Here is a 12,088-nt window from a genome sequence, read left to right as displayed (position 1 = left end):
GTCTGTAGCTCTTTCCTCGGATACCTTAAAATGTGGTGACGGAGCCGTTAGGTTGGTGGTGGAATTATCTGGACTGTCTAATAAATCCGGTATTCATTCATCTATACGACCTTTCCATATAAAGCAGTGGTCTCTAAGTGCATCATTTCTCCAAGGGAAATCCGTATCCAACCAGGAAAGCAGGTTCATCAATGCTGTGGTGCTGGTAGCTACAGATACCATTAGCAATCCACTCATGTACAACGGGAAAAAACATACCTAAGTACTCCCACAGCACCAGGTTCCAGCATCATGGACAACGGAAACTCCATTGGATAGCCCAACCAGCGCTTGGTAAACGCCCGGAGCGTATGGCCATGCGCAATGAGGACAACATCGGAGGGCGCCTCTCCGTGCATGTTTCCCCGATGAAGAGCTCTGATCTCTTCGATCAGGCTATCAATTCGGACCGTAACATCCTCAGGTGATCTAAAGCTGTTAGCCTCTCGAACAGAAAAGAACCGGATCTAACATGGTTATAGGAATGACTTACTCTCCCTCCTCACATCCATCCCTCCAGATATCCCACGCCCTATCACCATCGAGGCCATGCTCCTTCCTCAGCGCGCGAATCTCCTTGGTCAACATCCCCTCATACAAGCCATAACCCCACTCTGCCAGCCTTTCCGTCTCCTCCACCTTGCCAGCTTCCTTCAGACCCTGCTTCTCGGTCTCCCCGAAGGCCAAGTCAAAGGTGTGCTTTGCCCTTTGGCGCGGAGACACATACACACGAGCCAGTTTAGCTGTGTCAATAAGCTTACCAGCTCCTACGAGGATCTTGCCGGAAGCGGTCACTTGCTTCACTCCGTCGTCAGTTAGCTGAATTTCGCTGATGCCGGTGTAGCGGCCGCTTTTGGACCATTCGGTCTCTCCTGTGGGATTCTTAGTGGGGACTCATAATTTTGATGAATAGTGGAGAGAGGGGTACCATGGCGGTAGAGGAAAACACGGGGCGTTCCGGCGTCTTTGTCGGGCATGGTGTTGGTGATGACGTAGCTGACAGACTGGGATTGATCTAAGGGGAGATGGACTATGACCAGGGTAGTAGGAGTGGTAGTATCTGGTCTGGGGGAATGGCCAGATTGAGCGAGGGGAACGCGGGGAGAAAGAGAATTTTATTTAGGTAATGTTCTTGATGTGGGTTCGCGGTTCACCGGAGCTAAGATTGGGTTTGGGGTCAGATTTCCCTTCGTAGGGTTTACTGCACGATCACGCGGGATGTTCAGCCATTGCACATGAATAGAAAACCGGTGAAGGTTCTCTCTTCAGACAGTCTATTGGTTTGTCTATGAGAGTTTTCCGACTTATTAGCCATTCGAATGCCATTTGATTCTAGTAATCTATTCTCCAAGGAAAGTGGGGTGGCGGGGGCAAAAACCAAATTGATAACATTCAGACATTCGCGATAAGAGCCTTATCGTTTGTTTGATATCATATCGGCATTCGGCAGATGCGGGCTGGAAGGCACGTGCTCAGAGGAGCCGCTGTCACTGGCCTGAGGCTTTAAGGCATCATATATTGATGCCTGATGCTTTTATACTACTCATGCCAATTTCACAAGTAATCGAATACACAGCACCTATTGCTTCTTATTCTGATGCTTGTCTTTGGGTTGGCTATGCTAGTGTACTTAGTGTCCATACGACACACTATGAACTATTTTTACTCATCAACATCCAAATGGTACGTATCTTCTCATTCGAAGATGATACTGCTAGCTGTGGACTATGGCATACCGACAATTAATGCCAGTCAGTTGTCAAGCATCCATCCGACGTAGCAGACCCTACCCTTAAGTTCCATGACTTTACAAAAGTAGCCTATGACCCCCAGCATAGAACTCGTTGTAGAGGCTTACATATAGTATAGTCAGCACTATGACTCTGTGGCTGTGCATGGCACATGCACTGCGCCCCGAATCCTTCCTTCCCACTCACCCAGTTAGTTACACATAAGGCTGTCCCAGGCAGCACCATTCCCCAGAATTGTAGATAATACTCCCATAATATTTCATCAAGTTGATCAATAACCCAGAGAAAAAAAGAAGAAGCAAAGCCTTTTACAATTTACCAGAAAACACAAATCACCTCAATATGGGCCTTCCACCACCAACCGAACCAACTCCTCCATATGAAGAAACGGAATCGACTAGCCGCCATAATCACACAGTAAACTTCCCTGATTCCTTCTTAACCGATACTCAGTGATGAAGTATAGTATACTAAAAAGGCACATACACGCAGTATACCACTCTCACTCAAGCCATCGATGACCCCGAAATCCAACTCCCACCGTTCCATGAGCATGATCATGGCGACGGGCCTACCACGTCCTTGATTCCGGGCGCTACCCCTCAAGAGCACTCACATTGCGAAGTGTGCGAGCGGATTATCAATCGGCGAGAAAGACGACAAGCTCATGCAGACTGCTGTCGGATAGTAGCCATGGTATTTGTGGTCATGTTTGTGTGTATGATGATACTGGGAATAGTCATAGCCAAGGCGGCATCGAGACGGAAATGATGGGTACTCTTTCTTCATTTCAGAGAAGTATATAAGCGTATATACTGGAGGAATGACCCTTGGGTTGTTGTTGAACAAACAGGACGGGATGATATCTAGTAGAGAGGAGCTTCGTTGGTTTGTGAACTTCCAATATCTACGCTGCCTGTTTCGGTGTTGGTAGAGAGTAGATGTAAGAGGTATCCATTAATGCTGAAGTAGTTCTCATCGATATGTTAGTAGAACTACAGTAGTTGGAAGTGTGTCTAGGAATACCGTGGAGAATGAAGCAGACTTTTGTCTCCATACTAGAAGAGTCACTCCGATCTGCGTTGTTTGCTGCACGCCATCGCTATCCTCCTACCTCTGCCCACTCCAATATCAAACTGATCACCAGATTGCTGGACAGGTAACCTATACCTATGCATCCTATCCTTCAATTTTGTGAAGGTTCTAGTAATCTTCTGTTACTAAGTGATCGAGACTACCATCAGCGGCGAGTTCCTTCCTCCGTCGCCCACGTGGCTCGAACAGGGAAATATTTTACTCAATATGCTCGTAGCCAGGTCTATTATTGACTGCAGGGCGTTTCAGGAGTCGCTTAGATTAGCTTATACCAGATGGGAGGGAGACGTTATTCGCTTTCGTCTGAGGGCTACCCGCCGGTTAGACAGTGGCATGCTTCTGACATGTCTTGTTATCCTCGACTGCCCCTGAACAATCTTGAGAATTAGCTTCGCTAATTATTTAGTGATTGTAGAGCTCCCTACCAGCTTCCACAAATATTTTCGACCACTCGTCTATCTTCATCACCTACTCATCAGCTTCAGCGTCCAACGCAAACGCCGGGCTATTCCTCGTCGTATTTCTCGCGGTCAGCACATTTGTGACTATGGTTCGACGATACCCCCAAACGAAATTGCTACGCTACGCAAGACGATATGAAGAAAACTTAGTGAGCGCTCAAATTGGAACATCTACTCTGATGAAGGTGTTACCTGAAATATTACCAGCGAGATTTGCGTGGTGCTTGGCTTTGGAGAATTCAATTGAATACCAATCACTTGTCGCAGCCTCCGTTCAAAAAGTGGGGAAAAGCCTGGCCCCAATGGCATGTAGTCGACTTCGCAACGGTCAATAGTAAAGGTGAATAGGCCAGCAACCTCCCAAGTGTGTTGACGCATCTCCCGGGACCCCTGGGCCGACAGAGGAACAACTCGATGTGCACTACAAACGCAGTCGGCCCTGCGATCTGGCCAGAGTTCTTGGGGATGTTATGGAGTCCAACTACTCCTTCTATACTCCCTGGACGCAGACTTACCACGGACTGAAGAATATCAGAATTGACCCTGCCACACGAGCGGAGATACTGGTAGCTGAATTCTTCGTCAACACGGTCAAGAACGCCCGAATGGAGTACAAGGTGCCCATTGTTATTGGCTGGTCACAGATGCCCTACTTGATGGTACCGTGGTCATATACATGCCCAACTTCCAGGCTTCCAATTTGATATAATCTTAACTTCGAAGAATGCATCAATGTAGTCGCGTATCAGCAAAGAACCTGTAGTCGTGCGAACCTTGCTCCAAAGTGGTGAAACTAACGAGCTGGACCAAAGCTATGCGCAAATAATCGGATCTGATTAGCTAACGCCGAATAAACCTGATTATCTACTTCCAGTCAACTCTTCATTCGGTCTGGAAGTGACCAAAGACCTTCCCTCTTGGTCGCAGCAGTCGGACCAATATAAGCAGATGAGTACCCTCCATTGGACCTCCTCCACCAGAAGTTCCCTGACCGCCCCCTGAAGACCATTTTTATCGCCTTGGGGACGCATACTATTCTTCCTCATGCAGATGCTCGGAAGATTATTCAAGGTCTCGTCCACGCCATGAAAGAAGGCGTTGTCGACGGCCTAATTTGGTCAGTGGGTAAGAGCGGACGGAAGTTGTTCGACGCAGCAAAACCTTGCACTATCCAAGAAAAAACAATCAGCATTGGGAAATTTCTTGACGGAGAACACGCCAATTGGATATTTCTTTCTTTGAACCGCAACGGTCGATCCTGGATCATTCCCATACCCGCATCTATTTCACCCACGGAGGTGGGATTAGCACCAACGAAGACCTCTGTCAAGGCAAACCGATGCTAGAAATTCCATCCTACTTCGACCACATCGGCAATGCGGCAAAGCTGGCCGGCGGTGGAACGTCGGAGGTCCTCCACATGTTTCGTTTCACGGCTGATGAGCTCTACAAGGAAAAATAGTTATAGAGGATCGTGACAATGCGCACAATGTGCAGCGACTCCAGCGTATTACCCGTGTGGATCCAGACGCAGGATTTTGGGCGCTGATCTGATTGAAGAAGTTCTTTATGAGACTGAAGTGAGGGTTGTTGATGGAAGGGAGATCCGTCCAATGTATCTGCAAACAGCGAATGTGCCGATGCTGGCTTGCAAGGAACTGGGACTTGATGGCCGTTTCACGGTGGTGATGGGGTTTCTTGGTGGGGGGTTTTGCTATGCTGGGGGGTTCGCTTGAATCACTAGCAGCACTATTGGTGGATTGTTTGATGGCTAAGTTTGTTTTCCAGTTAGCTTTCCTTTCTTCACCACCACCAAAAAAAAAAAAAAAAAAAAAAAAAATTAAGTGAATTCCCGCAAATTGAGTGTTTCGCTTCTTTAGGAGATGTTACGTGACGGATTGGCATGAGACGCGACTTCCTGGCAGATTAGCTCCTTCCATGGCTTACTTGTAGTACACCCGTGACACAATATCCATTTGTCTGTAGTCGAAGCTCCACATAGGTTGCACAACATTGCTATCAACAAGTATTGCGGCATCAAGTACGGTATAATCTTTAACATCCTCATGCTGAGGCGTGGAGTAAGTTCTCAATGTGCAGTTATGCTTCATGTTCAGCTAAGACGTTCATGTCAGTTATCCTTCGCCACTTCTTCCAAACCTCAACATACAACCATCCCCTTAAGATCAGATAGATCGAATACTGCTGGGACACATATCTCTCCGTCGCCTGGCTGACTAGTGCGATATATCGTTTTTGGTCTAGCGGTTAGTGCTTCGACAAATACACATACGGTTCTCTTCTCGTACGACATGTTTGCCCAATTATTTGATGATTTCTGTTATATTCTCGGGTGACTCGAGATACCGGTGGCGCAGGTGAGTGAGTGAAGTGTTCTTACGTCTTCGCGCAGAAGATACCATGTCGAGCATATACATTCAGCGCAAAGAACACATACACAAGCTAATTACCCAGGGCCTGGCAGTCTCTATTTATGCCAGCAAGACCTTCTGAATAGAAACTGTTTGGGTCTCCTCATATTATCTCCAAATCATCTCAGAACCCATAGAGCCCCGGGAATCTCGTCCGCGATTAAATCTGGCTCTGTCGGCTGAATATCATGCCCACTGCTCCTCGTCACCGAATAAAGAACAACGAGACAGGGATGGGAAGAAGGAATCAAAGGACATGATAAAATCCTTCTGACCGCTGGGAGGAGGGGAAAGGTTGGGAAGAGTTGCAGACTCTCCTTAAACTTCATGATATTCCTCCTTCTTTCTCTACACTCCGCTCTTTTGTGCAACTTCCCAGTCTTCTCAGGGCTATCTCTTTTTCTTGCTCTCTCAAGTCCTCTTTTCGCTTTCTCCTCATACTACTTGTGGTTCATGCCACGTTGATGCTCTTACACTCACAATTATCGCTATTACCTTGCCTTGGTTCTTTGCCTCTTTGCCTCCTTCTCGTGGAGGACACCAGATGGCCCGTCTGCGCTCTAGCCTTTCCTTTGAGAATTCCTCTCTTCTTCCTTTTCTCCTCCCTATACCACTTTTGGTCCAACGCTTTCTTCTTTCTGAGATCCCCATCCCATCCCAAACCTCACTTTGTTCTGTTGTACCGGTCTATTTGCCTTGCTTCTCTACCCCCCTTTACTAAATGGAATCTTCTTCGTCTCTTCGTCTCGGACACCAGATATCCCGTCTGCGATCCAGTCTTTCCTTTGAGGATTCCTCTCTTCTTCCTTTTCTCCTCCTCATACCACTTTTTCGTTCAGCGTTGCTTGTCTGTGTTCTCTCCCCTCCACCACAAGCTTTACTTTGTCCGTTGTTTATCTGTCTTGTTTCTCTCTTCTCTTCCCCCCTCCCGCCATGAGTTCTTCTTCTTCCTCTGCTCGTCGAGGACACCAGATGGCCCGTCTGCGTGTACCTCAGTCCCCCCTTCCTTTTTCTTCCTCATCGGTCAACACACTTGGCCTCCCATGCTTTGTCACGTGACACGAACCGCTTCGAGAACCGGATTTCTATTCCAAAGATGGAACCTGCCAATGAAGTTAGTAGAAACGAGCTGAAGGGCTCCCGGGAAGGTTTGAGATAGATTAAGAAGTTGACAACAGGAGGTGGAAGAGGTGAAAGAGACTTACCGGATGTATGATCGGCCACCGTGATATTAAAGTGGCCTGATTCCGTTGTTGTAGATAGCTTTTCTTTCTTCAGTTTCTCGAAAGTCCTTTACTGAATGTACAAACTCCTCGACAGCTTATGTCAAAAGTAATTTCCAATTTCTCACTTCAGGCCAGCAGTATCCATGTAGACTAACCTGTCAGTGGCTCACTTGATCAGATCGTTGGAGAGATTTATGTCAAGACGAAGGGTCAAAGATATATGGATTTGATCTATCAAAACTCAAGGGGCTGAGTGGTTGATTGGTTGAGGTGGTGGTCGGAGGCCACGCAGGAAGAAGAGGCGAAGGATCAGCTGACAGCTGCCTGGCTGCAGTGAATGCCTCAACAATTTATCGTACCTGATTCAATTTGAATTGCTGCAGATTGGACGCTTCACTCCTCCAGGAATTCTCGAGCAACGGGTCAGCATGAGTGCACTCTTCTGCCAGATTGGCTCCTTCTATAAATGTCTAGTTCATTGTGACGAAATTTCGCAAAGCCTGCAGTCGAAGCTCCATGTAAGTTGCTTGAGCCTGTCACCGGCAGCAACATGGTATCTCATAGTATCATCGTCACCACCGTTGGCTTATACTGACGCGCGTCATTGCCAGTTCCCATGGGATTGATCGTGAACTTTCCATATTCTTTGCGTCGAAGACACTATACCGAGTATTTGCGCTCAGAGAAGACAACCGCTATATCCTATATCTTTCTACCAACTGCCCCCCCCCAAGTGGAAACAAAATGCCTACCACATCATTCATCAATCATCTTCAAAACCCAACGAACCTCATCGGCAATCAATTCCGGCTCTGTCAGCTGGATATTATGCCCACTCCGCTTCGTCACCGAATACCTTGCAAGACTCGACAAATTCAACAACTCCCGATGAAATTCCTCCTCACACCTCTCCCACCTCGCCAGACACTCCCTAAACCTCTCCCGCTGCGCATTCGTACCTCCCTCCTTGGCCACACCAGCCTCATACAACAGCTCATGATCCCTCTTCGAATTTCCTCCCAGCACACTCAACGGCTTTCCCCTCATGATATCCTTCCCAGGAACAAGTTGCTCCTTCTCTGCCAGAACACCCCGACTGACCTGCAAAAACGGCATTTCTAGTGCCGCCTGTTTCGCGTGCTTTTCACTATTTTCCTCAGCCATCAAATCGTCCCATTCTTCATCAGTCAGCACACGATCGCGCACCAGCCCAACGACATCCATGTAATCCAAGCCATCGGTGACAGCAGCAATGCTCGGATCCGGCCACGTTTCCATCATCATACGCTCCTGGACTGGATCTACGAGCACCATGCCGCAGATATCGTCTGGTCGGGCGGCGAGGAATTCCCGCGCCAGGATACCACCCCAGGAGTGTCCGATGACGAAGTATGGCGGGGCTAAATCTGCGGCGTCAAGGAGTTGGCAGAGCTCGTTAATGACGGTAAGAGAGTCGGGTGGGTTTGGGGATGGTTCGCTGCGGCCGTATCCGGATCGCTCGTAGAGGAGGATGGATGCGTCGGTGGAGAGGTGACGGCATACGGCGCTCCATTCTGCTGGTGATTCCGGTTAGGAATATTACGAGGGGAGTGTTGGGTTGGCGGGGTGGGCCGCGGAGGGCGTAGCTGAGGGTGTGGGTGCCGATGTTGGCTGTTTGGTTGAAGTGGTCCATGGTGTGGTGGCAGGCAGAGAGAATTAGAGATGATGTTTTGGGAGGGATGATGGGAGTCATAGAGAAAGACGAGGGAATTGGTTCAGCATTGGATTATAGTTATATAGTTGGTTGGTGCTTATCTAGTGAGTCATTCAAGTAAGGGGCTAGTAATTGACTAGTCAAGTTGATGGCCCGATAGGCCCCTTTGAGCTTGTAGCATCGATGATGCTTCAAAAATACTATGGTTTCCGTATCGATATGTGACCTGAGATTGATCGTATCTCTAAAATGGGATGATATATAGACTGCCTACATCTATTACGTCTTGTGACAGAGGTATTAGCAGATACAATTTCATAACGAGCCTGAGATGATAGGACAATATCAACTCCTCACGAGCTAAAGAACCCTCTACATTGTGGACTTCTTTATGCTACCCCGCTTCAGAGAGGGAGGTCATCAACAATTGTACGAGTAACGCATTGATTATCAAAGCCATAGAAGATAGACAACATTGACAGAAGTCCAATTGGACACATCCAGATAGTGAGCCTAGATATAGAATACCTTCCCAAGAACACGAAACGAAGTTCACGCAAGCGGCTTCTGGCCCACAGCCGTTATAATACGGTTCTGATGAAATACAACACCCTTCTCCGTCTCCTTAACCGCAGCAGAAAACATATCAATCCAAGCCTCACGAGACAGAGGCGCATTTGGAGCTTCAGCCTTGGTTGGAAACAAAGGAGTCAGGTCCTCCAAAATCAAGAGGTATGTATCAGTCCAAGCCTTGTAGTCGAACTTGCGCTTATCTTGTTTGAGAAGGCGCACATTCTGGAACCCGAATTCCGTCAGGGGGGTATCGAGCTCGTCTATCCAGGCGTAGCTGATGCCCTTGGCTTTAAGACCGCCCTTAAGCACCTGCATAACGCTTTCGCAGGCTGCAGTAGGGATCTTGGAGTTTGGTGCTTCGACGAGGAATATGTCGCCGCGATTTTCTTCCCACTGCAAGTAGCCACCGGGCTTCAAGAGTGACGAGGCCACGGATAGTGTGGGAGTAAGAAGATCAGTGCCTGAGACAGTGCTACCAAAGGAGCGGATGTGCACCACATCGTAGGTGCCGAGAAGGTGGGCGGGGAGGGGATTGGCGAGAATGTCTAGCTGCTGCAGGGAGATCGAGGAAGGAAGGTAGGCGGGTGCCGGGAAGTGGATGGGGTTGATGTCGAAGCCGTCAAGCTGGGCAGTGATGTTTTTCTTCGATAACGCGCCGTGCAGCTCTGTCAGCCAGATGCCGTTGCCGCAGCCGAGGTCGGCGATTTTAAGAGGCTGCTGGGCGGAGGTCACGGCTTTCTCGACAGCGGACTCTAGGAGATAGCCAAGGGTATTCTGGTAAAGGAAATGCTGGAGGTGCATGCGGGCAGAGGATCGGAAGTTCCGGTCTGGAGAAGTCCAGTATGTGTACTGGTTGTAGTTTTCGATATGGGAAGTGACGGTCATTTTGGCCAAGTGCAAGGAGGAGAGTTTGTTGGGATGGAAAGAAAAACGTGTTCAGTATCGCGCATGCTCATCCTTAAATAGTTCTTTGTTGATACCCTAACACACTTCCAGGGTTTTGAGGAGACGCATCATTTGCCCGTTACTGGGGGGTGTGAGAAGGGCGTACTAATCCTTAGCCAGATAGTTGCTTATACGATATAGCCTAAAACTGGCCGGTGTTTTCCGCATCTCTAATTCGTTGCACATCGCTCACTGACCCCTGCACCGGCCGTTCGAGGTCGACTTAGAAGCCGACATGACAGGCATCATGGCTCAGTTACGCCCGAGAGCACAATTCCTGATATGGAGCTCAACCAGTTGGGATTGTCTTTATACTCCCGGTTCCCGCCCCTCTTTTGACAGCCGACGATGCAGGCCAGCGTGTCAATAGTTCATAGGACACTCTGCGACAAAGAGGCCATCCCCTCTCTAGACGAGGGGTCGACGCGGCCTGCGGGTGAGAAAATACACTTAAGTGTGATTGGGCAATTAGGAATTTGATAAATATCGCACTGACGCTGTACATAAACATATCTATGACTTGATACTACAATTTTGGTGTGAATTGGAGAACTACAAAATAATCTGATGGCGCTATCTACTCAGATATACTATACAGAACTATTCAACAAGCCGAAGGATCTTGCCCATGGCAACCTGGGATACTCTCGAGCACCATTCCCACATATGAGCGCATAAAATAAAAGCGCAATAGGCGACATAGCCAGCAGAACAAGAGTTTGGCAAAAGCTAACAGCATTTGATTGATAGCATAGCACGGTGCGTATACACACAGCATCAAATACGAGAAGAGCTGCAGGTGACCAAGCCAGAATCAGTCTATGAATCAATCACAAACAAAGGATCATAACTTGAGGGTGTGAGGAAAGAAGGGGGGTGCGGGAGGGGTGGACGTACAATCGAGCGAAGAATGGATGGGTGAAGCCGCCAGACCCGAGTCTCGTTGGGTCTTTTCAAGACACTTCACCGCACTCAGTGGTGCTCATCACACCATCTCAACTCAACATCCAAAACTGCGTATAGTGCCGCCCCCCGCTAGCTTACAGGAGACTTACGAACGTGGGGTTGTTAATATGCCATTGTTCTCAAGAAAAGCAACCGACAAAGTCCGTGCGTGGTTTCAGCCCCTCCAGCAATGACCAGGTGCCTTACCATATTCTCCACCGCATTCCAGGTCCACAGTTCGAAGGAACGGGGGCCCGAACCTTAAAGTCTTTCAACCTCGAGTATATCGGGTCGAAAATATAATGACTGGAGTGTGCTGTTTGATATAGCAGCCGCTAGTAGTTATTTTCCGTTCGCCTGTCTATCATCTTGGGCCATAGGATGGGATAACCCAGTGCGTAGTAATAACGAGCGTATATGAATATCCACAATCACTAGATGATTTAGTGGGAGGAAGCATCAACAATAAGACGATAAATAAGTGAGGCGAGGTGAGGGGAACCCGGCATGCAGCACCTACATGATTGGATTGTCTGCCCGCCGGCCTGCACGAACCCCTGCTAGAGGGACGCTTAGACCTAACAGCCAAGAAACTATGACAAAGTGGGGGGAGAGAAACGAAGGAATGCCTATGGGACTCAAAGTTGGATTTTCGGATCAATGGATACCTTTTCATTTCCTGACCGGGCCCGTTGGTGGTAGACTCCGCCTTTGATAATTTGCCGAGTAGCATGCTTGTGGCGATATGGCTTAAATTGTCACCAGAAGTCTTATTTTGAAGTCAAGCACTACTACCTTCATTCATTGGATAGTCCAATATTTCACAGCTGCTGAACCTTGATATCAGGGCCACAAAATTGTTCAAGTGTTATAATGTTTCAACTGGAGGCTGGTCGGATTCACCCAAAAATCTCTTCCTGGAGGCCTT

General features: G+C 48.3%; 4 protein-coding genes across 4 annotated transcripts; 1 reads left to right on the top strand and 3 right to left on the bottom strand.

Moving 5' to 3' along the window:
- Positions 1-142: 142 nt before the first annotated feature.
- AtWU_09810 (histidine phosphatase family protein) lies at positions 143-1,016 on the bottom strand (the record flags this gene model as incomplete). Its single annotated transcript, XM_035504916.1, has 4 exons — positions 143-209; positions 259-468; positions 533-911; positions 968-1,016. 4 exons carry the CDS (start codon positions 1,014-1,016, stop codon positions 143-145), a joined length of 705 nt encoding a protein of 234 aa, XP_035360809.1.
- Positions 1,017-2,132: 1,116 nt separating this feature from the next.
- Positions 2,133-2,561, top strand: AtWU_09809 (UDP-glucuronosyltransferase 2B10; the record flags this gene model as incomplete). Its single annotated transcript, XM_035504915.1, has 2 exons — positions 2,133-2,207; positions 2,283-2,561. 2 exons carry the CDS (start codon positions 2,133-2,135, stop codon positions 2,559-2,561), a joined length of 354 nt encoding a protein of 117 aa, XP_035360808.1.
- A 5,199-nt stretch (positions 2,562-7,760) lies between these two features.
- Positions 7,761-8,676, bottom strand: AtWU_09808 (alpha/beta hydrolase; the record flags this gene model as incomplete). Its single annotated transcript, XM_035504914.1, has 2 exons — positions 7,761-8,410; positions 8,547-8,676. The coding sequence occupies 2 exons, from the start codon at positions 8,674-8,676 to the stop codon at positions 7,761-7,763; spliced, it is 780 nt and encodes a 259-aa protein (XP_035360807.1).
- A 573-nt stretch (positions 8,677-9,249) lies between these two features.
- Positions 9,250-10,155, bottom strand: AtWU_09807 (class I SAM-dependent methyltransferase; the record flags this gene model as incomplete). Its single annotated transcript, XM_035504913.1, has 1 exon — positions 9,250-10,155. The coding sequence occupies one exon, from the start codon at positions 10,153-10,155 to the stop codon at positions 9,250-9,252; it is 906 nt and encodes a 301-aa protein (XP_035360806.1).
- Positions 10,156-12,088: the final 1,933 nt, after the last annotated feature.

This window comes from Aspergillus tubingensis (assembly GCF_013340325.1).
Source record: "Aspergillus tubingensis WU-2223L DNA, scaffold_11, whole genome shotgun sequence".
Classification (NCBI taxonomy): domain Eukaryota; kingdom Fungi; phylum Ascomycota; class Eurotiomycetes; order Eurotiales; family Aspergillaceae; genus Aspergillus; species Aspergillus tubingensis.
The sequence above is the reverse complement of the archived record's forward strand: the minus strand, read 5'-3'. Positions and strand labels throughout refer to the sequence as shown.